General features: G+C 36.1%; 1 protein-coding gene across 2 annotated transcripts; it reads left to right on the forward strand.

Annotated features, from left to right (window-relative positions):
• The first annotated feature begins 1,768 nt into the window (after positions 1–1,768).
• LOC102926811 (selection and upkeep of intraepithelial T-cells protein 2-like) lies at positions 1,769–25,492 on the forward strand. Of its 2 annotated transcripts, none has more exons than XM_076564778.1 (8): positions 1,769–1,900; positions 4,550–4,630; positions 6,885–7,229; positions 9,175–9,456; positions 11,555–11,662; positions 19,728–19,835; positions 21,123–21,245; positions 22,497–25,492. In XM_076564778.1, exons 2-7 carry the CDS (start codon positions 4,555–4,557, stop codon positions 21,242–21,244), a joined length of 1,041 nt encoding a protein of 346 aa, XP_076420893.1. In that variant the 5' UTR covers positions 1,769–1,900; positions 4,550–4,554; the 3' UTR covers position 21,245; positions 22,497–25,492. The 2 variants fall into 2 exon arrangements, with proteins under 2 accessions (XP_076420893.1, XP_076420892.1); XM_076564777.1 differs by having other exon boundaries at positions 1,770–1,900; positions 6,882–7,229.

Genomic DNA, 25,492 nt, shown 5'->3' on the forward strand with positions numbered 1-25,492 from the left:
ACCAAGATGTAAAGAATAAGAGACTGAGGAATATTCAACTTTAAATGACACATCTAAACCATCCCCCCTCAAAGCTTAGTGATCATTGTGGAAGAAATGGAGGAGTACAAGAGCCAGAGATGTTACATTAACACAAGGAAACAGAGTCTTCTGGACACTGCAGGACAGTTGCACATATGAACTCACAGTGGTCACAACAGCATGTACAAAACCTATTCAAGTTCAAGTCAGACCAAATCCCTGCATGGAGAAAGATATTTGTTATGAATTGTCTCCCACAGTTGAGCAGTCATTGACAACTGATAGCTGCTGAGAGAGAGAGAGAGAGAGAGAGAGAGAGAGAGAGAGAGAGAGAGAGAGAGAGAGAGAGAGAGAGAGAGAGTTCTCTAAGAGTGTAGTCCCTGGTAAGTCAATTGTACTAGGGTGGAAAACTGTACATATGAAAATATTGGAATGGCACAAATTGGTCTTGATGGTTGTATTGGTTAGATTTTGCAAACTTGACACAAACTAAGACATATCAGGGAAAAGGGAATTCTAACTGTGAGCAAAATCTGTTCATAAGATTGGTTTGTAGACAAGACTATGGTATTTTCTTGATAATTATTGATGTGAGAGAAACCAGAACACTCCGTGTTGTGCCAACTCTGGGCATGTGGTAAGAAATCAAGGTGAACAAGCCATAAAGATCAAGCGAGGAAACAGTTTTCCCTCCAGGGTTTCTGCTTTAGTTCCTGCCTCCAGGTTTCCACACTGAGTGAGTTCCTGGTTTTGTTTCCATCATTGATGGCCTGGATTATAACTGAAATAAGCTCTTTCCTCCTCATGTTGCTTTGTTCATGGTGTTTTAAAGTTTAAAAAACTTTAAATCTTTTACATGTGTACATTTATAATAATTTACACATGCATGATAAATTTACTGTGAGTTATATGACTTACTTGTGGAGGTAAAATTACATATTTTCTAAAATATACTTTTATATATGTGTGCATACATGTATAAATATATGCAATATTTTATTAAAAATATTTAGGTAAATAAGTTTCTATATGCATTCATAATCATAACTAGTCTGTACTTATATATGAATGCTATCTATATTAAATATTAATATACATTTATATATTAAAAACTTGACTGCATATATATAAACATACATATAAATAATATGTTTCCTAAATTTTCATAACTTCCCTTATTTCTTCCTGAAGTTCACCTCTCCTTTTTCCTTATAATCCTTTGTCCCAGTAGCTATTGCAAATTACCGGTAATATTTTGAATTGACTACTTTCTTTTGTGTCTTCAAGACAGAGTTGCTCTGACCACCTGGAAAACTAATGTGTTCCTTTGCTTAACTGGACTAACTGGTCATTTTTACTTCAAGGTTATTGTTATTTGTTGTTAACTGAATAAAGTTTCATGGAATGCTTTATCTGAACTTAAAGTCATTTACTTGTGTTTCTACAATACCCTCTCCTTACTATGTATAGGTCCATCATTCAAAATACATTCACTGTAGCTTTTCATTTGGCACTTGGTATATGATAGATGTGGGTCCATTTTTGCTTTGCTTCTTACCTGGGTGAGGTGAGTCTTGTTAGTACTTGAGTAATACCAGATGTAGACACTGAGCTAAACATAGAGTTCTTTTGCAGGTTGATATACCAGTTCTGTAGGAAGTTCCCTGCCAAAGAAACCTAAGTATCAGACTTGCAGAATCATGGGACCAGACTTTCAGGTTAGGAGAGAGGCATTGGTAGCTAGTTTACCTGATCTCCATCTAAATCTGGCATGCTTGGTGGCTTCAGTAAAATGCTGGAGCATTACCAAAAACTCACACGAGTCAACTGATGCTTTTGTAGGGACAATAAAGAGCCAACTTGGGATCGTCAGGCTCAGGTAAGTAAGGGGATTTAGTAATCTTTTAAGGATATGGTTCTGTCTTCACAGATAATTTCTCTTCTACTTTTTCTTCTTCCTTGTGTCTCCTGGAAGGAATACTGTATGCCTAGAAACAAGTTCCAAAGATTTAAACAGAAGTACATTTAAGGACTAGTAAACCTTGGGGTTCAGAAGAATGGTTAGTACCTTCTGGGGAAGAAAACTCCTAAGTTTTCTTTATGGAACAATTGAAAATTACTCTGTAACACTGAATCTTAGTGGATACTGAGATCAGCTTCTGGAGTGTCATTTGATAGAGGCTAAAGATAATATATTCCGATGATTATTATTTCTCAGCCACATAAAATGAGGCATGTGCCCATCCCATGTTCTTCTTAACCAGAATAATTTCTCTACTGTATCTAGTAATAATTAACGAAGTCAGAAAGGAATAGAATATGTGAGATGTCCCTGTTGAGTTTTTACAATATGTCTTTAAAAACTCAATTTCTAAAATAGGCTAGCACAAAAAGACAAATATTTCATGTTCTCAGTTATACATGAAGATTTAAAAAGTTGATTTATTAGAAATAGCTACATAAACATGACTGAAACAGTGGAATTAATTGACATGTCAACATAAAATGGGAAATTTTTCCAAGGGTTCTACATCTATATAAGGAACTACAGACAACTAACAACTCCTGGGAGGGAGAAAGAGATTTAGACTCTCCCAGAAATGAGCCCCAGTATGTTTGTCCAATGCGAGTGGTCAGCCTTGAAACCATACACATACAAACCAGAAAAAATAACTCAGTATGCTGTGTTTATATATATTTCTACATATACACATGCACATACATACACATATATATGCATGTATATATACATTTTCTTTATTAATTTTGTTATGATAATGTTGTTATTGTTTATTGCAATGTAATGATGTTGTTATATACATATATACATTTGTATATATATGCATGTTCATATGTATATGTGTGTATGTGTATAACAATAATAAAGAAATAGAGGCTATTGGTTTGAGAGTGGTGATGTGAGAGAAGGTGGAGGGAGGGAAGGGTGAGGGAAAGTAATGTAATTCTATTTCAAATCCAAAATATTTTTTTAAACTTGATATAGTAGAGAAAAGAATCATTATCATTAAAATTTGGAAAGAAGAAGAAGATGGAAAGATATGTGTTCTTTTAAAAATATGTGACTTTTTTTGGTCCATCTGTTTGGGGAGGCCCTAGCAGTGGGACCAGGACTGGGTGCATGAAATGGCTGTTTTGGAACACATTCCCTAGGGTAGGATACCTTGCTCAGCCTTAACACAATGGGGAGGGGCTTGGTCCTGCCTCAACTTAGTGTGCCAGACTTTATTGACTCCCCAAGGGAGGTCTTACCTCTGAGGAGAGGGAAAGGACTGAGGGATGTCGGGGGTCGGGAGAAGGGGAGGAAGGGGGAACTGGTATTGGTATGTAAAATGAAAAAAAAAAGCTTTTAAAAAATAAATTAATTAAAAGAAAGAAAGAAAATAAAAAGGTATGAAAATACAATTATCTAGGAGAGATAGTGGGGCCACTGTGATTGCCTGCACAAGACTTGAACAGGATTAGTGCCACCATTTCTATTGTGGAAAAGTGAGGAACTCACAAGACCTCATCCCACTCTGAGGCTCAATAGGAAGCTAATAATTGCTGGGGAGGGGAGGATACACTTTTTCAGTGGTGTAGCCACTGGTGATCCATGTTCCTGTAAACAGAACTTTACCATGGTCCTGTAAAATATCCTAATTAAACTCAAAGGATTATCCTAAAAATTAAAAAGACATGAAAGTATAAGGGAAAGTATTTGGAAAGAGGAAGATTAGTGGGACTGGGAGGCCACAAGAGAGGGCAATGGCAGTGAATACAAAGTACATACATGTATGAAAATGTCATAATGACATGCATTATGTATAATAGTATATATTAATAAAATATATAAAAAAGACAGATGGAGAAATGTATCAGTAGTTAAGAGTACTTTTTGCTCTTTCAGAGGACCCAGATTTAGTTCTGGCATCCATATACTGGTTCACAAGCATGGTTAACTCCAGTTCTAGGAGATAAAACAACCTCTTCTGACATCAGTAGGCACCAGGAATACAAATGGTCCATACATATATGCAGATAAAACACACATGTGCGCGCGTGTGCGCGCACACACACAAACACACACACACACACACACACACACACACACACGTCATTTTATTTTATTCATTCAAAATTCAAGAAGGATATATCATAAACATTTAGATTTTTCTTTCTTTTTTTTTTTTTTTTTGGTTTTTCGAGACAGGGTTTCTCTGTGTAGCTTTGCGCCTTTCCTGGAACTCACTTGGTAGTCCAGGCTGGCCTCGAACTCACAGAGATCCGCCTGGCTCTGCCTCCCGAGTGCTGGGATTAAAGGTGTGCGCCACCACCGCCCGGCGCTAGATTTTTCTTAAAATAAGTTATTTAGTATTTTGGTCTTTGATCCAGGAGTCAAATGTGATAGATTTTTCATATCTATCATACACACATCAGGCAAGATATTAGGGTTATAGAGAAATTGGGAATTGAGCGGACAGTTAAAATAAATATAATCTATACTTTCATCTAATGTGTTTCCTTATAGGTGTAATGGGAACTACAGGAGTACTTCTTGTCACAAACTGTGTTGTCTTGTACCTCCTTCTGATAGTGGCACTGAGTTCAGGTATGACTCTCACTTGCCCTTATGAATCTTAGCAATGTCAAGCATGCCAGCAAAATCAAGGTACAGTACAAAGAACAGAGTGTTGAAATCATTGTCCCTAAAGTTTGAATGTAGCAATGAGTTGAAGACAATCACAAGAGTTTCCAGCTTAGAGGAGGAAGTAATTATGTCTAATCAGCAAATAATCTTTACTTGGGTTTGTTTCAGCTTCCAGGAAGGAAGTGCAATGAAAGAGATAGAATACTTGCCTTGAGGACTCAATATTCAAACTGAATGTACAGGACTTACATATCACCTTTACACTGAGGAACTGGTACAAAAGATGCAGATTAAAATCCATCAAAGCTAAGAATACAGTGCAGCGGGGGTGGGGGGATGTGAGATGAGGGAAGATGAAATGGGCTAGGATAATGAGATTTGCAGGAACATCTGTGTAAACCACAAATAAATGCAGATTAGTTGAAGACATTTAAAAGAAAAGACTTAGACAATGGATGATATAATAGATGTAGAATATTCTAGCAAAAGCTGATTTTCCAATGATAAATTTCACTGATGCACATTTGCTTGGGTTTCACCTGAATTAGACTCCTTTCTGGTACTGAAAGTTTCCTTTGGTGACAAGAAATATCCAGTTGTGGCTTTGTCTCCCCCATTATTGGGTTATTTCATTTGGATTGCCTTTGTATATATGTATGAAACAACTTTAGTAATCTCCTATTTTTCTGGGTTTCCATTCGGCCCCAGAAATGGGCCTCAGTTTTGGCTGTCTCTGTATTTCCTTCCATTTCCTTCCTCTTCACTCCCCATCCCCTTTTGGTCCTCCCATTACATCCCTGTCCACCCACAGCTACATATTTTATTTTCCCTTCTTAGGAAAGTCCATCCCTCCTCACCCCTCAGTTTATACCTAGCCTCTGTGGTTATATAGATTGTAGCTTTCTTATTGAAGACTTAAAGCTAACATCCACATATAAGTCAATACATACTATATTTATCATTCTTGGTCTGGATTACCTCACTCATAATGATTTTTCTTTTTAGCTCCATCTATTAACCTGTGAACTTCATTTCACATTTTTAAATGGATGAATAATAATATTCCACTGTATGGATGTACAACATTTTCTTTATCCATTCATTCATTGAAAAATACCTAGGCTTTTTTCAATTTTTTAATATAATGAATAAAGGTGCAATTAAGATGATTGAGCAAGTGCCTTTGTAGTTAGGATAAAGCATCCTCTGGGTATATGCTCAAGAGTAGAATAGCTAGATCTTCAGGTAGATCTAGTCTCAGCTTTCTGAGAAATGACCACACTGATTTCTTACGTGACTATACAATTTTGAATTCCCACTAGCAATGGATGCTTGTGCCTCTCACTTCACATCTCACCAGCATGAGCTGTCATTTCTTTTATTGACAAATGTAACTAAAGGGTATAAGATGAAATCTCAAAGTACTTTTAGTTTGCATATCCCTGGTGGCTAATTATGGTGAACACTTCTTTAAGTGTTTCACAGCCATTTCGGTGTTCTCTTTGAGAATTCTCTGTTTAGATCTTTACCCCATTTTTGCTTGGGTTATTTATTTTCTTGGTGACTAGATTTTTACATTGTTTATGTATTTTATATATTAGCCCTCTATCAAATATGTAGTTGGCAAACATCTTTGTTCAACTTTGCTTGCATAGTTTTTCAGTTTCATGAGGTCCCATTTCTTTGTTGTTCTTAGACCCTGTGCTAATGGTGTTCTGTTCAGAAAGTCTTTCCTGTGCTGACTTCAAGGATTGGAGGATTTACGACAAAGTGCCAGCTACAATCCTTTTGCATGCATCACAATACACACTGGCTGTTTATTCTCTACTGTCCCTGGAGCCTGAGTTCAGCAAAATTTCCACTACATGACATAATCTCATATTACAATTTCCCCTGACCCAGACTTGCACATTGCCTTAATTTATCTTGAATCCAGCCTGTCTTGAAGTGACTCAACATCTCCAATAGTACCTTAAAATCATCTTGAACCATTTGTAGTAACACTTTCTGCTTTAGTATCTATTAAGTAATTAGTAATTTAAATGCCTTCAGGATAAACAAAGTGACCTTCCATAAAGTATGTGTGGATATTTGAGAAAGTGTGTGGGGGGGGAGAAGATAGAAGAGGGTTAACAGAGAGAATGATTTCAACAAAAGGTATGAATATATTTACTAATTCACATTCTTGTCTTTTGATTATTCTCCTTCACAGAAGAATTCACAGTGACTGGATTGTCTAGGCCAGTCTTGGCTTCATTGGGTGGAACCCTTGAACTCAGTTGTCAATTGTCTCCACCACAAAATGCACAGCACATGGAGATTCGCTGGTTCAGGAACCATTATACGCAGCCAGTGCACCTGTACAGGGATGGTAAAGACCTGCATGGAGAAACTATCTCCATGTATGTGGAGAGGACAGAACTCCTGAAAGATGCCATTGGAGAAGGGAAAGTGACCCTCACGATCTTTAATGTGACTATTGATGATGATGGACCATACCACTGCATCTTCAAAGATGGTGAATTCTATGAAGAGCACATCACAGAGGTCAAGGTCACAGGTAGGCATGGATTCCTACCTGAGACTGTTGTGTACCCATGATTCAAAGCCTATGAGGGTTTAGTGGTTGGAAAACTATCAGTGTTTGACTCTTTTTGCATGGTTTGATTAGCAAGATGACTTCTTTACTATTAATTTTTTAGTTGGATGTCATGAAAGATCAAAAATGAAAATTACTACAATGCAGAGAGTGGTTCTATCAGTAAACACTTTCTTATTATTCCTATATACACTGTTAGGTTTCTAACATATAATCAGCTTCCTTTTAGATTATTTTATTACCCTTTCAAATATCTCTAACAACACTTTACTAATTTTCCAAATGAACTGAATTTTTAAAACATGCTTTTTACTATAAAGTTGGGAGGGTATGGAGGTGGAGAGGACATGGGAGGAATTTCAGGGAAAAAACATAATCACAAAACATTGTGTGAAAATTTTTAATGAAAGAAAGAAAAATATTCTTTTTACTAATAATACTTATTTCCATTTCAATTCCAAATCAATTCACTGACTACTTAGTACTTGATTAATTTTTCTGAACCTTTATCAAAAGTTTTTAGCTACAATCATCACTATCCTCACATACAATGTTATATATGAAATAAAGGCAACTATATAGCATTTATGCTACTTTCCTTACTCTGAATTATTTTGGATTAAAAATAAAAGGAGAGAAGGTTATGGGTTTAAAAGAAACTGAAAAAATTATATAAATGTGAGCACATACATGTAGGACTCTAGACTCAGATGAATAATCTTTACTGGCTGTCACGTGACACCTCTGTAACATAGAGCAGAATTATACAGTGTAGCTCGTTGCAACATTTATTGGTCTAATGGGACAAAAAGCTAATCATTGCCATTTTCAATAGTCTAATGAGGCAAAAAGCAACTGTGTTAGCACAGATATATAATATTTTTGTTATTCCAGGGACACTTTACTAGACAGAGCAGGTTTGGTACAGTGCTTTAAATCTCCATTCATTTTCTTTTGTCCTATACATTAGGCATGTTTTAGGCCTCATAAATATGCTGGAAAAATTTCATACATGTTCATTTTCTCTAAATTAACATGTACTTCACACTATTAATGTATTATCTATTTTATATTAAACACATTTTTAATATAATTTTTTTTTCTGATTCTTTGGGAATTTCACATCATCCACCTCAATCTCACTCACCTCCCAGTCCCTCTGTATTGCCCCTTTATCCTTGTAGCTAGCGCCCCACCCTCACCCCTGCAAAGAAAAATTAAAAAAAATAAAGAACTGAAATATTAATTGAAAAAAATGATAACAGCAAGAAAAGCAAAACAATAACAAACGAATACTTTGCTCCTCCATCTTTCCCACTCTTCCATCATCCCTTCATTGGTTTTAGTGGCAATGGGAGCTACCTTGTGCCACACAGTATATCCTTTTCTCCTAGTAGTTTTACTTTCAAATGTTCCCAAATTATAAAATTACCTGTTATAGACATACACAAAGATTCAAGTAGAGTTCCACAGTTGTGCTATAATGAAATTCATTCTTATAATCTATTTACAGTGGCTCAAAATAACTAGTGACTTTGATCAAAAAAAATTTAAATTATAAATTCTATAAGATTCAAAATCTTGATTTCTGTTCACCATAATCCAAAGACATAGATTAATTTCTTAGACTCAGTAAATAACCTAAAAATATGCTTTAAATAAATGAATAAACAAGTGAAATGGGCCTTTTCTCAGCTGATCTAGTTTGGACAGATTGGTGACTGTGAACTATAGCCTTTCCATCTGGCTCTTGTCATTTTCATGAGGCAACCAGAAACGTATAGAGTTTTATTATCTATGTGTCTTTTGAAACTGGGATTAAAACTGAAAAGAGCATTTATTTTTCTGTCATTTCCTCTTCCATTTGTACCTAACAATATTGTTTTCCTCTTTTGTTGTCAACTAGTCACAAGCTCAGACATACAGATTCTTATGCATTCCCCTAATACCAAAGGTGTGATGTTGGAGTGTCATTCGGGAGGTTGGTTCCCACAGCCTCGTATGGAATGGAGAGATAGCAAAGGAGAAGTCATTCCAGCAACATCAAAATCCCATTCACAGGACAGAAACAAATTGTTCAACATGACAATGGCCCTTTTTATTGAAGCAAGTTCCCACAAGAATGTTACTTGCTATCTTCAAAACCATCTAACTCACCAAGAAGAAAGCATAAATATTGTTCTATCAGGTAAAACGTGTTTGTTTTTAAGTGACATCCATTGCCACACATATTTATGTATCACTTCTTCCTTGATTTGGTTACTAAGGGCTTGCATTCTCTTGGCCTTACTCATCATCTAGTTTGTTGTCTCTCTTTCTCTGATGTGTTTATTTTCTCAGTCTATAGTCTGGACTATTGTAGATTCCCTTTCTGTTACTGTCATAAAACATCATGATCATAAACAAATTGGAGTGGGAGAAGAGTCTATTTGGATCACACTTTTACATCTTTGTGTTTCATCAAGGGAAGCCAGAGCAGGAGCTCAAAAGGAACTTGGAGGCAGGAACTGAAGTGGAGACCACAGAGGAACACTTTTCACTGGCTTGTTCACAATGGCTTTCTCTGCTTTCCTATAAAACTCAAGAATAGCTGATGAAGGATGGCACCATCCACCTCCAGGGGCCTGGATCCTGCCACATTAATCATCAGTCAAGAAAATGCCTGCACTCACGGCCTAAGTCCAATCAGAAGGATGAAATGCCTTAATTGGGGTTTCTCCTTCCCAGTTGACTCTAGTTTGTGTGAAGTCAACAAAACTAATTGGCATATTGATATCCAAGGCTCTAAGGCATAGCTTTTGAGGCCTTACTCTCTTCTGACTTCCTTTATCTCATGGCTTTAAGTAACACCAGAACTCTCACTCTTCCATAACTTATATCTCCTCCTTTTTTCTGCTCTCATCTGAAAACTTATAAGTCAACCCAAAAGTTTAATAAATATAAAATGAGCACAATAAGAACTAAACTCGTGGTTACTCTAAAGTTTGCTTAATTTAGTGCTCTGAAGTAGCATTTCATATTTTCAGTTTCTCAGAACTAAATCACTAAAGTCACCCGTGGCTTCCATTTTCTATCACATTCACATATACTAGTTCTACTATTAAAATATACCAGAGTCTCATTATTACTGGAGTCTCAAGACAACTGTCTGACTCAGGATCCCAGACTGTGGCGGTTCTAATGATACAGATTTAGTCACATATCCTAAAAAGAAAAATGTGTGTAAAACCTGATGATAAAATAAAAAAGGCAATTTAATTTCACTCTGGTCACACTTATAGAACAAGTCTAAGGATGGCCTCACAGTGACAATATAGGCCTTGAGATTATACAGACATGAACAAACAAAAGCTAGAGTTGAGAGGTTTTGAACAGAGCACTGAATATTCTTCATATCAAAAAGGTTCATGTCTATAAGGAATTTGGTGAGGGGTGACTCTATATTTGGTGTAGACCTGGAGTCGGGAATTTAAAATGAAATTAGGAATCCAGCAAGTCAGAAAGAATGAATCAGAGAGAAAAAATCAGATTAATAATTAGATCCTTCTTCATCACTTCTCACCATTATCTAAGTCTGAATTATAGATTATGATTTAGAAATAGCATACTAAAACTCTCCTATTTTTTATCTAGTATGTGATGGTATATCCTGAACATAGGACATAGAACAAATTACTTAAAAATACCATTTTGGTTAAGTACCCTGAAATTGCTCCCTGTTTAGTTATAGGTAACTATCTCCAAATTTTTTTAGTTACCTGTGCCCCTGTTACCTTCATAGTCTCATCTCCTAATGTTCTCCTTCTCCATCTCATCTATTTACACATCCATATAAATGAGTTCAGCCTTCAGATTTTTCCTCTAGTTGTTTCTTCTTACAGAATAATGTAAATTCAACTAACTTTCCTTATCTCCTTCAATTCTACATTCAAATCTCACTTCCTCATAAGTATTACCTTGATAATCAACCTGAAACATACAACCTGCCTGCCTCACGCAACTGGGGGTCACTATTTCCCTACCTGTTTAACTTTGCTTCCTTTCTTATTAGTCTCATGTTTACCTATTGTGCAACTGTATTACTATGCTGTTCTGTATCTCTATATCTGTATCATGGCATGATCTTTACCCAACCCATTATAACTGCTTTTCCACACCTGTGTAGGCCTACTATTCCAGGGAGGTAGACTCTTAAATTGTAACAAGCTTCAGATGAGTCAGCATTGCTAACTAGGTATGTACAATCCAAGTTTTCTCAGTGATAAGATTTGTAACTCGTGTTTCAGGTGAACTATTCTCATGGAAATGTGTTTGGATGTGGATTATGACTATGATAGCATCCGTTCTGATAGCCTTCATTGTGACTTACTGTGTTCAGCAATATCTCATATATGGTAAGTAGGTTTGTGTTGTGGAACGAAAGTAGAAGAAGGGGAATTAGCTAAAGCTATTCAGTCATTGCTTCCCAAGTCAGACTGCCAAGGAAATCCTAAACTCTCTAGTCACATGTTATATAGAATCTTACCCACTTCTTAGTCCTATATTCTCTGCTTCTGCTGGTAGAGTTTCTCACAATACTGTTTACAAAAGCTGGTGCTGCCTTTACTTTCATCAAGTTGAAACACCTTTTACCTGTGTTGATTGATTTCCAAGCTGACCAGGGAGATGTAAAGATGTAACTAGTGTATGTCCCATGCTGGAGTAAGCCACTCAGTAGTATCCATTTTTTGATTATTTGGACTCTAGCAATTAACTGTCTACCCATGATCTTGTGAGTAATCCTGAATAAACTCATTTGTTCACTAATCACTTATGTGGAATCTTCTTTCTGTCATGAGTGGCCTGTTCAAGTGAATAAATTTTTGTTTTTTGTCTGCTCAGAAATTGTTGGGGAGGAGTTGCTGCCTAGTGCATACAGTGTACAATTTAAGGTTGATTTATCTAATTGTGATCAGTCTGAGGGTAAGGCATCTGTGCAGGTCAATCTCAATATCAATAACATCACCCATGTGATATGGAATGATGAGCTTCTTTTCTGTAGTGAAAGTTGTGTGTTCACTATGAAGAGTTATAAATCATGAAACCAAGACTGAGATATCTGAGAGCATTTTGGGGGAAGGATGTTCTTACATGTGGAAATCTCCTTTTACATGGCACCAGGTGGAATGCTTCATTGATGAATGGGATCTGCTTCATGTTGAGTATTGAGAAGCACCCCAAATGCCTGGTGGACTATATATTGCAGTCTCTGAAAGTGACATATACTTCTTTCATAAGAAAGCTCTGTCAGCATTCATATGCCTTTTCTGTGAGTGATAAGACATTAAACTGAGGCTCATCTGTCTGCCCAGAAGTAATTTTCTCACATGAGTGAGATATGACTATACAAAAAGATATAAGGATGTTGCTCTCCTCCACACAAGTCTTTGATTTGACAAGAAAAGAGAAACAAAGGGAGGATGAGAAGATATCAATATGCAATTTCCTACAGCTGGAAGCAGGGAATGAGTTAGATCTTTGCTGAGGAGCTCTCCCTCAGAACAAAAAACTTAGAAGTCACTGTAAAAAATCAAAAGATGAGGAAAAAAGTCATGAGGTAACAGTGATAGAATATATGCATTAAGTATGATTTCAATATCATGGAAAGGAAAGGCAACAAAATTATGATCAGCTGAAATCTGTATGGCTTAAAATTGGGAAGACTTTAAAACATACAAACAAAAACTGAGTTTCTCAGAACCTGGATTGTGAAACTGCAGGATATGGAAGCAGATGGGACTAATATAAGTTTCACAGTACTAGAGAAACAGTAATGTAACTATCCATCCCGCATAACATGAGGTGATATAAGGACATCAGTCTGGATGGATTGACTCACAGGAGACACTGGAAACACTTAACAGTCTTAAGACAAGATTCCCTTAACTATCAAGGATTCATGTAGTCAGAAGTTTTCTTTGGTCCCTCCCAGCCCTGCAGCCTTGTAGCTGCTTATAAAATAATCACTCAGAGGCTTAATGTTATTTACAAATGCTATGGCCTATGATAGGCCTCTTGCTAGCTAGCCCTTATATCTTAAATTAACCCATTTATATTAATCTATATTTTGCCATGTGTTCCAAGGCTTTACTGGTCTGCTGGCATGTTGCTCCTTGGGTGGCAGGCTGGTATCTCTCCCACCTCTGCCTTTCTTCTTCCTGTCTTTCTCTTGGATTTTCTGCCTAGCTATAACCTAACTTGCCATAAACCAGAGCAGCTTCTTTATTAACAAATCATATTTGTTAATCATATTAACAAAACACATATTCACAGCATACAGAAAGACATCCCACAGCACTTCCCCTTTTCAGTCTAATTAAAAAGGAAGATTTTAACTTTAACATAGTAAAATTACATATAAGAGAACAGTTATCAAGTAAAAATTATAGTTACATTATCTTGTCTATTTGTATTTGAAAAAATTAAATACTCTATCATCTATCCTATATTGGTGAGTCTAAAGTTTCATAAATAATTTATCTTTTGTCATAACCAAGGAAAATTATAATAATAATTATCTAGTCTTCAACTACATCAAAGACCCCAGAAAGATACAATATTACCTAAGTAAACAGGAAGAACATTGTAAGCAACTTCCAAAAATCTAGAATGACAGAGACAGCTAGCTGCCTGGACAGTCGCCCACAGGTCCTCTGCAAGGTTGGGGCATCCATCTTGAGACAATAGGCCTACAGTCTCTTGTAGACATTTTAGTGAAGCAGGAAATTTTAAGGACTATTCCATCCATTCTGGCAAAGTTCATCAGTCGCTTCTCCCTGTGTCCTGTAGAATGTCTGGCAACTTCTTTTACAAAGTAGGAACCTTAAGGACCATGTCACCCTGTTTTGGCAAAGTTTAGTGGTCATTTTGCCATGGGTCCTGCATGTCCAGGTTATACAACATACTGTCAAGCAATCCAGGCAAGAGCAGTTTCTGGCCCAAATGACTAACTTTTGCCATAAAAAAAGCAAAATCCATACGGAGTTTCTTAGATCCTCATCATCTTCTCTGAAGTAGATGAAGTAGATTGATGCTGCCAGGAGCAGATATATCTCAAATGTCCAGAAAAGTCAAATCTCTTACAACATTTTAAATGCCATGTTCTGTAGGTCTTTGAAGTATTTGAAGATTACATGCCTAATTGAAATGTATCTATGTATACCTAGAAAACTTAACCAACAAGACTGTAAATTTGATTATCATAGATGACAAATTATTAATCTGTAGTTCTCAATTATACATTACAATTTTAAATGAGTTTCATAAACATAATACCTTAAACAAGAGTAGAAATATATATAGTATGACAAAATTAACTAAATTTGTATCAATAAACCAAAATCCATAGCAATGTAAAACATTTTAAATAAGTTGTTGCTTTTTCAAAGTAGATTCAGTGATCTACTCTTCCATCCTATCATATCTATATCCTACATCTATATTATCTATAATATCCCCTTTCTTTTTTTAGAAAGAGATTGACTATGACCAACAACAATTTGTAACCAAAACCCAAGTAAGGACAAGCATCCATAATCCATTCTTGGGAATTTGGGTGTAGTGTTCTAGGCTACTCTCTGCTGATTGGTGGTGCTGGTAGTCCTATGAAGACAGAAAGAATATTTTAGAGTTATGATCAAGTCCTGACTTGAATAGTCTATGAGGCTGTATTCTCTAAACCAGTTGCCTTGAATCTGTTCTGGATGCAGGATCATCTGGAGACCTCTAAGGGGTTTTTCCTTGATAGAACCATATTAATCTGGTAGGAATTCACAGCTTCTCATCTTCTGTGGAAACAAAAGCAGAACCTCTTTTCCAAAGCAACATATCCTTAGACAAATTTTGAAGTCAAAATACCTTTAAAGTACATATATTTGTTTAATTCAGCAGCCTTTACAATCACATGTCTTTCTGCAGTTAAAAATCCCAAAGACCTGCCTCAAATGAATGTACCAGGCTGGGCTGACTCCCCAGGGGAGACCTTGCCTTGGAGGAGGTGGGAATGGGGGGTGGTTTGGGGGAGGGGGAAGGTTGGGAAGTGGGAGGAGGGAGGACAGGGGAATCTGTGGTTGATATGTAAAATGACTAGAAAAACTATTATATAAAATAAAATGAAAAAATCCCAAAGACAATATAATCCAGATTCTCTGTGTGATTTCCATCTTTACATGGCTTATTATGTTATTTTACTGTCCCTTTAAAGACTTGATTTTTAAAACTATTTCTTTATATAACTGCATATACTCCTTTTCCTCTCTCTTCCAAGACTACATACATTTTTATTTACACTGTAAACCATTTAGAGTTTTATTCTACCTGAATCTGTCTTATTGTGAATCTATAATCCTTCTCTGACAAGGAGAGATTTTAAACTGCTAAACTGCATGGCTAGGACTAACAGCAGGCTTGGCTGCTGACTGCACCCATATCAGCTTCCCAACATGGTGGAGGTATGCCTACCACCAACTCCAGGAAGCAGTGGGTCTATACTTCCAACTAGCAGCATGTCATTCCTTACATTTTTTGGAAGTTGTTTGTTTGCACTTTCTGTTTAACTAAGTAATATTATTTCTTTCTTGGTTCTCTGAGTCAGTTGAAGATAAGATAGTTATAGTTTTCTTTGTTAATAAATTCAGAAAAGAAACTCACTAAAGAGGTGTAAAGTGTATAAGTTTGAAAGACATCAAAAGATAGTTTTTGGTTGGTAATACAAGTTAGGATAGAAAGTGAATTAGGTACATTTTGGACTCACCAAAATAGGATAGATAATGGAATATTTTTGCTGAATTTCTCAAATACAAATGGACTAGACATCGTTGATGTATTTATTGCCTGTATGTATTATATAAAGTTATTGTACTTATTGTATATAGTTTTTCTTATATTAGTTGTAACCTTCTTTAGAAAAAAAGGGAAAATGTGATGATATTTTATTTGTGCTCTAACAAATAAAGCTTGTTTAGGGACCAGAGGAAAAATCCAGCCACTATAATAAATATAGAGGTCAGGCAATGGTAGCACATGTCTTTAATCCTAACATTCGAGAGGCAGAGATTCATCTGGATCTCTGTGAGTTCAAGGCTACACTGGAACAGAGCCAGGTGTAGTGACACATGCCTTGAATCCTAGCACTAGTTAAACATAGAGGTCTGGAGGTCTGTACAGACAGACAGGAAGTGATAGAGCTAGGCATAAAGAGAAAGTGATGTAGCTGGGTAGAGAGAGGAAGTAAGATGGCAGGACACAGAAAGGTATATAAGGCATGAGTATACAGGAACTATCTCTCTTGGGTGGATGATTTCCTAGTGGTACGAACTTGTGGCTGGCTTGTTCTGTCCCTCTGATCTTTCAGGTTTCACCCCATTATCTTAATCCAGGTTAATAAAACCATTTAGCAATTTGTGTTACAGATTGGAAGACAATAGAAGAAGGATAGGTATCACCAAGGGAATTTGGAATATAGGAGGTGGTATCAGTACCCTGTTTACCAGGCTGGTTAGAATCTGGTTGCAGAAAACTCAAGGAAAAAGTTAACTCTGCTTCTGGTATGGAACTTCAACAGCTTGGCTGAGCCCCATAGTGGGATGTGATCTTTGTGAGGTAGAAGAGGTTTTGATAGATTTAGATGACTTAAATTGGTAATTAAATTGGGTTGTTAAAGGGCTAATGCAATGCAGATGTGATAAACACATGAAGTTGTATACAAAAAGGTCTGCTATGTTCACTCAAAGTCAAATGTGACAACTGGAATGCTTAGGGAAATTTTCATCAAAATATCAAATGCTGTATACCTGTGAGTTTCTAGAAGGCTTAAAAGCCCGAGAAAAAGTTCATTCAAGGCATAGATGATAAAGCAGCAGATGAAAATTATTGAGGTTGTTATAGAGAAGGGCAATTATTCTCTGCCTCAATATGTAATGTATGTTTATCCCATGAAATAAGTAAACTACAAGTGAAGATTCTCATCAACTATTTTTCAATAACCAGATATGGTTGATGAAGAAATGGGTTTATGTTGCTGGTTAAGAACTAGTCAGAGGCAGGGAGCCAGCTGCAGCATAGGAGGCTACATATTACCCTGTTTGTTCTTCCTTAAGCATGAACCATGATGAGCAGCACAAAATGGCACAGGTTGGGGACTACCTTGAGTAGAAAGATCCACAGGATCCCTGCAAAAACAGCAACCCAGGATGTGGGGACAGATGGCTTATGGGATATGATTGGATTGTTTAGGGCTGGATGGGTAGTCTCTCCTGTATATGTATTTGTACCAACATTACTTCTTGTAATGAAATAATTAATACAAACGATGGGATCTTTCATGCAGTATTTCATCCCAGCTCATGTTCTCTATGTGTTCTTTTAGCTCACTAGAAGCAATTGACTTTTGCTTGAAGTGGACAGTAGTGAGCCTTTAAAGAACCTGTCTACCCTCTGTAAAAGAAATTTGATTTTGTAAGGCTAACTCACAAGTGTCTCACAGATGTTTGGAAAAACATCTGTGAAAACAACAGTTAAGGAACTTTTTGCAAATCCCCATGTGTAAGTAAAAACCAGTAAGAGGACACTGCTAGGAACCAAAATGATATATTGTCATAGGAGAAATAACTCTTTAGGAAGCTGCTGGAGCCAATGAAGTCCAAAGTCCTCACAAATGACAAAGGCTATTTATACTGCTGTTGATTATGTCAAAACTATATGATAATGCTTGTTGCTAAAGACACTACACCCTTTGACTATCTAACATAAAAATCAGAAGAGGACATAGATGGAAGCTCCCCTCCCTGACTTCTGGGTTTCATAGCACCAAACAATGCTATGTCAACTACTACTGTTTTGATAAACAGTTGTGAAGTGCCTACTAAATTGTATTCTAAACATGAGTGTTTCTACCCATAGAGTACTTATGCTATTAGAATGTAGAGGAAATTTCTCTTTTGCATTCCCCATGTAGACTTGTAAGTAGCCAAGCTCTAAGAATAAGTGACTTTTGCTATAACATAGTGGCCCAAATTTCAGCCATAATGAAAAAATAATAGACATTTATACAACTTTCTCCAAAGTTTAGAAAATGTCATAAGAGTGCATCAAAAGAATATAAGGACTGAAAGAAGGAGTGGAGTGTTCTATGGATATTTCCTTCAATTAGAAACCTTTTTTTTCTGGAGAGTGAAGGAAGGCTCATAACACTTAGGAAGACAAGGAAATTTAAAAGGATCAGGAATCTCAGACAACTTACAAATTTCACAATTCTCATCCTCATTATTGGTTATAAAATTAGTAAACAAATTCTGGGGAGAAGATATTTTCAGTGGAAATTGCTTATAAGTTAAGCAAAGAGCTCCAGGGAAGCAACTTTCATGACTTGCCATTCATACTGGGAAAGATCTTTTAGTTATACCCTGAGTCAACCATGTTCCTGCAAGTAATCCCAGGAAACTCACTAGTCCATCAAACTGGACCTGGTGAAATACTTTCTTTGTTCTGTTGTAGATGTCATATCTGTGATTGTTATTTGTCACTTCTCTCCATGACAAATCATACAGTAATATACCTCAGAAACCTAAATTAGAACTTTATATGCCCCAGTATTACTGGTACTGGGTGTTACACCCAGAGACTCCAAGTCACCATACAACTGAGATAACTTGTGCGTCTCAATTTATTGTAGCCCTACTCACAATTGCCTAGTATGAAATCAGTTTTAATGTCTGTGAACAAAAGAGCAGGTAAAAATATATGAGAATGTGGTATTCATTCATATTGGAGTTTTATTCTGTTATAAATAACAGAATTGTCAGTGAATAAACCAGGAAACTGATATTTTTAACTGACATAATTCAGAAATCATACATATATCACAATTTTCCTCATTTGTGGATTGTAGAGTTTACATAGATACAAGAAACATTTTAAATATGTGCAAGGTGAATGGAAAAGCAAAATTGTCTGGGAAGGAGATCCTAAATTGAAGCAGAGGCAAAAATTGGGGGGGGGGGTGACAATATGATCACTTTCCTGTGGTTCTGTTTAGTCTCAATCCCAATGATGCCCCACCTTAAAAAAGCTATCCCTTTACTCCTGTCATCTTATATTCTATTTCTGAAACTTTCCCTCTTATAATGAATACAAGGAGAAAGCATTAAAAATAGCCCTTATACTTATACCCTGATATTCCCCTCTATATTGATTTCCACATTATCCTGGAAATAGTTCATCTTAAAGGGAAGGGGGAAGTTATATAATTATATTATAATCTCAAAAATTAAAAGAAAAAAATTTAAATTGAAACTTTAAAACACACACACACACACACACACACATAACCCACAATAACTCTTGCTTTCTTGATACATTTTTTTCAAATGTAGCATGTCTCCATACAAATGTCAAATGATAATAACATTTTTTTTTCTTTAGGTATCTGCTCTGAGAGATTTTCTTATTTGTTAAAGGGCTCAGTGCTACTCATAACTTCAGTGCTTGCAATTATGGGAGTAATGCTCATTTTACATCGAGAACAAAGAGGTATGTAAGCAAGAGGCTGGTCCCATCCTGTAAAAGTCTTCTTCAAATAGTACATTAAAACATTTAACAAAAGAGGAGTAATTGTTACTTGAATTTAAATAGGGTCAATAAATAGGCCATGAGAACACATGTCAAAATATCTAGATTCCAGAGTTTAAATTTAATACACTTTAATAGCAGATGCAGTTGTTTATTCTGTTCTAAGATAAAGCATTTCTTTCAAATTCACAGTGGATTTTTTCCTGAAAAGCTCTAACTTCCACATCTTTTTTAAAGAGCTTGCCAGGCAAAGATTCTCCTTCCTGTCTTTAGCATTAGGCCATAAGAACTTCATCTGGGAAAATATCCATTCTATATCTGGGAGGAAAAAAGAGAAGTTCTAAAGAACCCAAACTGGCATACACTGTTGGCTCTGTACTTCTGTCCAATCATATTTCCACAGATCTGCCCATGCTTCATCAAACAGAAACATAAAAATGGATATTCATCCTGAGTCATGGATCTTCATTCTAAAGGCTGTTCTTTCATATAGAAATTAGGTGAAATAAATCTGTTATTCTTTTCTCCTACGAATCTGTCTCTTTTGATTTCCTTTCAGGGCTAGCCAGAAACTTGGGGAGGGACAAGGAAACTATTCTCACTTGAAGTTTTTTAGAAGGATGCATTGAATGAATCTCTGTGTCCTACACTGGAGGGTACATGTGTGGGTGGATGGGGAGGAACCAAACTTCCTTCTTCACAAGGATCTAGACTGTCAATGAGTTGGTGGGTCTTGAGTAGATAGTCTGGTAAGGGAGGAAATAGTATAGACATTATCAGGGAAGATATATAGTAGCTAGGATATGAAGACAGAAAGATGAGGATAGAGAGAGCATGCTTCCAAGGGAATATAATGTTTGACCATTGTAAGATCTCTTCCATTTCACAGATCCTGATCATCTAAGCATGTTCTGTTTTATTATTCTCTGTATGATCCAGAACTCTTGAAGAGCCTCTGCACTAAATAAAACATAAAAACATGATCTATCCATGTGCTCTTCAGACAGACTATTAAGAGCAAGAGCCAGGCTACTTGAGGGGAATGGGTACCTGTCTCCTCTTAACCTCTCCTAGGCTTGACACAAACTTGCTCATCTCCAAAATCAAGTAGGCCAAATTTCTTCTAGATTGTTCTTGTACATGTGGGAGGCATGGAGCAACAGGAACCTGAAAAGCAAAGCTATCTTTCATGTGTAATCTAGCCTTGCTCTCAGCTGCAACTGTCCTGACTCTTTCCTTTTTTTCCAGTCACAGTTTCAGATCCTCGTTTTGAATTGGACACTTTGTGGTTAGAAGATATTAGTGTGATCCTGTGTATGCTGATAGGGTACATCATCAAGCTTCTTTCATTTATTTACTTCAGACTATAAGGTAAATAGGATGGGAATGGTGGAAACTCAGAAAATTTGATTTATGTGACTGATACTCAGATGTCTAGAAGGTGAACATTCCACGTCTTGTATCTTAGTAACTATAAGAAAAGCCTTAAATAGAAGCATGGAGGGGGAGTTTGGTCCTCTCACCAAAGGGGTTGCAACCACAACTCAGAGAGTCAAATAAACATGGTTTTTCTCAGTCCTTTGACACAAAGCATTTGATACAATTATTGAAATCTTTGTTAAGACTCAAAGGGACAAAATAATCAAAACAACAGTTCTGCAACTTTGTAAAATTCAATCCTTGGTTTCCTACACAAACATCCATAGATATTGTTAATTAGAAGCACATAGGAGCTAATGTGAAGAGAGCCAATGAAGGGTAAGATAAAATACTTGTCTGTAACATGAATTGCTAAAAGGTTTTTAAAATAAAAACCCCAGGCCAGATATTGGGGTAAAAGCTGAAAGATCAGAGGAATAGAACAAACCAACCACAAGTTCTTACTGCTAGGAAATCCTTAGGTCAAGAGAGCTACTTCCTGTGTACTCACACCTTATATACCTTTCTGTGCCCTGCCATCTTACTTCCTCTCTCCACCCAGCTATATCACTTCCTCTTTCTGCCCAGTTTTATCACGTTTTTTTTGTCTGTCTGTATAGACCTCTAGACCTCTATGGTTAACTAGCACTGGGATTAAAGATGTGTGCCACCAGGCCTGGCTCTGTTCCCAGTATAGCCTTGAACTCACAAAGATCCAGATGAATCTCTACCTCCCCAGTGCTAGAATTAAAGGTGTGTGCTACCACTGCCTGACCTCTATGTTTAAAATGGTGGCTGGCTTTGTCCTCTGGTCCCCAGGCAAGCTTTATTTGTTAGAATACAAATAAAATATCACCACATTTCCCCCTTTTTTTTTGTCTAAAAAGAGGTTATAACTAATATAAGAAAAAACATATACAATAAGTACAATACCTATATACAATACATACAGGCAATAAATTCATCAACAATGTCTAGTCCATTTGCTTTTGACAAATTCAGAGAAAATACCCCATTATCTATCCTATCTTTGTGAATTCAAAAGATTGTATCTAATTCACCTTCTGTCCTAATTTGCATTACCAACTGAACATTATCTTTTGATGTCTTTCAAACTTATACACTTTACACCTTTTTAGTGATTTTCCTTTCTGAATTTGCTAACATAGAAAACTATAACTATCTAATCTTCAACTCCCTCAGAGACCCAAGAAGGAAATACTATTAACTGAGTAAGCTGCAAGTGCAAACAAGAGACTTCCAAAAAATGTGAGAAATGACAGAAACAGCTTGCTGCCTGGACAGTCACCCAAGATTCCTCTACAATGTTGGGGTATCCATTTTCGGCCTACAGGCATAACATATCTGACAGACTCATCTGTGAAGCAGGATTTTCTAAAGAACCTTCCTAGTTTGTTGTGGCAAGGATCAGCAGTCCTTTCTTTTGTATCCTGTTTGTCAATTTTGGACAGCATACTACCAGCAGTCAAGGCAAGAGCATCTTCTTGCCCAGTGGCTAATTTGCCACAAAAAGGTAAATTCCATATGAAATTTCTTCACACCCATCATATTCTTTGAAGTAGGTTGGTGCTGCTAGCAGCAGACATGTCTCATTGTCATACCAAAAGAAAATATCTATATTATTAAAACATCTTAAATACCATAATCTGCAGATCTCTGAAATGTTTGAGGATAACCTGTCTCTAAAATATATCTTTTTGACCTTGAAAACATACCTAATATGACGATAAGTTTGATTGTAATGACTATTAACTTGCATTTCTTTTATCCTAATTAGTTGGTAATAATAACTTTCAAGGACTAGCAATTTGCATTACATTGTTAAATGAACTGTAGAGGTAAAATACTTTGAACAAAATTAGAAATATATGTACAATATTTTCTACCAAAATCAATCTCAATTTGTATCAATATACATATTTGTATATAATACACAAAAATCCAATCCAATATAAAATATTTAAAACTAGTACTTGCTATTAAAAGTAGATTCAATAATCTACCTTTTTATCTTATTATATCTATATCCTTTCTCTTTTCTTTCCAGAGTAGATTCAATAATTTAACCTTTATCCTATCATTTATATATCTTTTTTTCAGAATAAATTTAATAATCTACATCTTGCCAAGCATGGTGGCACATGCCTTTAATCCCAGCACTTGGGAGGCAGAGGCAGGCAGATCTCTGTGAGTTTGAGGCTGGCCTGGGCTACAGAGTGAGTTCCAGGAAAGGCAAAAAGCTACACAGAGAAACCCTGTCTTGAAAAACAAAAGAAAACAAAAAAAATATACCTCTTATCTATATCTTCTTTTTTTCCAAACAAGAATCCCCAATCTAATTTCTTTTGTTTAGCTTTTGTCCTGATCTTTATCAATTAACAACTTATAATCAACCATCATAAACAATAACAGTTATTCATAACCCATTAAATGACCAAAAACTCAACCACCCCACCTCTTGGGAATGTGGCCATTGTGATCATAAAATTATTTCCTGCTGATTGGGGGCAAAGACATCTGTAGGAGATTCTGAAAACAAAAAAAAATGGGTTCATTGTCAAGTCCTGGAAGAGGTAACTGTATCATTTGTTGTCCAGTAGCTGCATGATGTGAAAATGCAGGGCTTTTCTTGCTTGAGTGGTCTGTGAGGATGGATCATCCCATCTAGCTACCTCATAATTGTCCTGAGCAGTTTGTAATCAAAAGCTGATCTTTAGGTGGTGTTTGTCATCTTAGTGATGTTATCCTTGTCCTGATAGAATTGTCATTGTGGAGCCTCATCATCTTTTTGGAGACTTCAAAGTTGCTGTTAGGCACAGTCATGGTTTCTTGCAGAAAACTGAAACAACTCAAACTCAAAATCATGTACAGGAAGCTAGATGAATCCTTTTATCTAGGATTAGTGACTACTCTCTATGACCATTAATATCATGACAAAAGTTTAATATATATTAAAATTTTTGATATAAAATTGATACCTTAAAAAAGTTTTAAAGAGTCAAAATAGAACCAAAGAATTATGAGGTTAGTGGCAATAGAATAGTCCCTGAATTTTGGTTTTTCTTCTGTCCCATATCAGGTGGCTCTTCTGACATGATACAGAGATTTTACATTTACTTTTTAATAAGTATGCTTGGGTTTACAGAAGAAGAGAACCAAAACTCCAACTCCAAAGCCAGCTTTATTTTTAATTGAACTGGGACTACATAAAGACAGTTTGCATCATGTGTCTACAAAAAACATCAGAAACAAACATTTAGGAAGAATTATGAAATTTATTCCTGTTAGATAAATGATATACCAATAAGCTAATTTACTCATTTTCTTGGGACATTTTTTTCCTGGATGATTTGTCCTTTTTCTTCAGATGTCTCATTTGTCCAGTCTTCTTCAGCTTCCTTAGATTCATTCTCCTGAAAGACAAAAACAACCTCCCCCAATCCCAACTTTGGGGAGGTTTTCATTTGTCAAGTTATATCTGATTAAATGAAAAGCATTTGTAAGTGGTATAAGCTACTTTAAGTTGAATGTTCATACTGGTCAACGGACCATCACCTCTTCTAATTAAGAGGCCTCTCTTGTTCAAATTGAATCCTTATCAATTTTGATGGCATCCATAGCTTTTCTTCTCCTGTAGAAACAAAAGCAAAACCCTGTCCCCAACATAATACAAATCCCGATTTCTAGTCTGAGATCAGCCCATCTTTAAAGTATACAAGCTGATTTAATTCTGTAGTGTTTTATATTATCTAGTGTCTTTCATAGCTGGTGTTCCTTTCTCATTAGGACAGAGAAAATTCAAAGTTAACAGAGCATTATGTAATCTATTTCTGGGAATTGTTGCTACCCCTCTCTGTTTATTTAGCATATCCTTCAGAGTTTTATTTGATCTTTCTATGACTGCTTGGTCTGTATAGTTGTGTGATATACCTGTAATATGCTTTATATTGTAATAAGCAAAAAAACTGTTTCACTTTATCAGAGATATATGCTGGAGCATTGTCAATTTTAATTTGTACAGGTGTATTTAGTGATGGCCATAACTTATAGCAAATGTGTGATTATAGAATCAGCTTTCTCAGAACTCAGAGCAGTTCCCATTGAAATCCTGTGTAGGTATCAATGGCGTGGTGTACATATTTCAATTTTCCAAATTCGACAAAATAAAACACATTTAT

This window comes from Peromyscus maniculatus, chromosome 2, assembly GCF_049852395.1.
Source record: "Peromyscus maniculatus bairdii isolate BWxNUB_F1_BW_parent chromosome 2, HU_Pman_BW_mat_3.1, whole genome shotgun sequence".
Classification (NCBI taxonomy): domain Eukaryota; kingdom Metazoa; phylum Chordata; class Mammalia; order Rodentia; family Cricetidae; genus Peromyscus; species Peromyscus maniculatus.

What these genes read in the sequence shown, in the direction of transcription:
- LOC102926811 (XM_076564777.1), top strand. Translation starts at nt 4,555, where the DNA reads ATGGGAACTACAGGAGTACTTCTTGTCACAAACTGTGTTGTCTTGTAC. An exon ending in TCAGCAATATCTCATATATG is followed by an intron (nt 11,663 to 19,727) that starts GTAAGTAGGTTT and finishes TTTTTTCTTTAG; the next exon opens with GTATCTGCTCTGAGAGATTT. An exon ending in TTTACATCGAGAACAAAGAG is followed by an intron (nt 19,836 to 21,122) that starts GTATGTAAGCAA and finishes CTTTTTTTCCAG; the next exon opens with TCACAGTTTCAGATCCTCGT.